Source organism: Morus notabilis, unplaced genomic scaffold (genome assembly GCF_000414095.1).
Source record: "Morus notabilis unplaced genomic scaffold, ASM41409v2 C11358810, whole genome shotgun sequence".
NCBI lineage: Eukaryota > Viridiplantae > Streptophyta > Magnoliopsida > Rosales > Moraceae > Morus > Morus notabilis.
In genome coordinates, this window is record NW_010386051.1 from 1 (window position 1) to 1,003 (window position 1,003).

General features: G+C 43.3%; 1 protein-coding gene across 1 annotated transcript; it reads right to left on the reverse strand.

The window, feature by feature from the left end:
• Window positions 1–67: 67 nt before the first annotated feature.
• LOC112095005 (putative UDP-glucuronate:xylan alpha-glucuronosyltransferase 5) lies at window positions 68–866 on the reverse strand (the record flags this gene model as incomplete). Its single annotated transcript, XM_024176693.1, has 1 exon — window positions 68–866. A coding segment is annotated over exon 1 (799 nt), but the record flags the coding sequence as incomplete, so codon positions are not given.
• Between the last annotated feature and the right edge of the window lie 137 nt (window positions 867–1,003).

Here is a 1,003-nt window from a genome sequence, read left to right on the forward strand (position 1 = left end):
ATATATATACATATATAGATACACAAAACCAATTATGATATAGCAAAAAATGGAACCAAAACCTCACCTGTTTCTGCGTAACCTGGAGCAAGCTGGCAAGACCCAACGGGCATGAGCACCTTCTGTTTTAGCCTCCTCATCTCCGGCCAGTACACCCAATATTCTCCTTTCCGGTGCTTGACAAGATCATCACATCTAAATATCTCAAGCATGGGCCCACATGACCCCACAAAAACAACGTAGACCGTCCGATGAACGACACCTTGATTCTCCCACCCGCTCCTCACCGCCAGATTGGCCGCCACCAAATTGACCTGGAGCCTAAAGACATCTCTAACCCCTTTCCTAGTATAATTAGTCCCACAAGGAACCGACGCAACGACGACGTCTAGGTCGTTATATTGCTCCAACGACGTCGGTAGAGGGATCTCCGGGCACCTCGGTGGGCCCCACTTGTGGTGCTCGTCGATCCATTCCGGGAAATACTCCTCCCATTCCCTTTTATTGTCTCCGGTCAAGCGGTCAAACCGCACCGAGACTGTTTCTACCCTGTCCAATCCCTTCAGTCCATCATGAAGACCATGATGATCATGATCTAGGTTGACCAAACCTAGCTTAATCTTCTTCTTTTTATCCCTCAGTTTTTGTTCTATGATTTTGAGCCATTCGGGGTGTTTGGCGACGGGGATATGATCATCTTTCTGACTAATCCTCTGACTTGTGGATAGCTTATTGTTGTTAATGGGATTGGGATCATGAAAGGACAAGGCTAGGATTATGAGGGATAGAGAGACAAGAAGAAGAAAGATGATGAAGTATATTCTTTGCTTGGTTTTGAAGTGGGAATGGGAGTTTTTGGAGACCATGGTTTTGGTTAATGGTTGTCTCACTTTGAGATCTTGGTTTGGTTTGATCATTTTGATCTTTATCTTGAAGAAGTTATTTTGTGTGTTTATATCTATATATAGAGATACATACATATATATATATATATATATATATA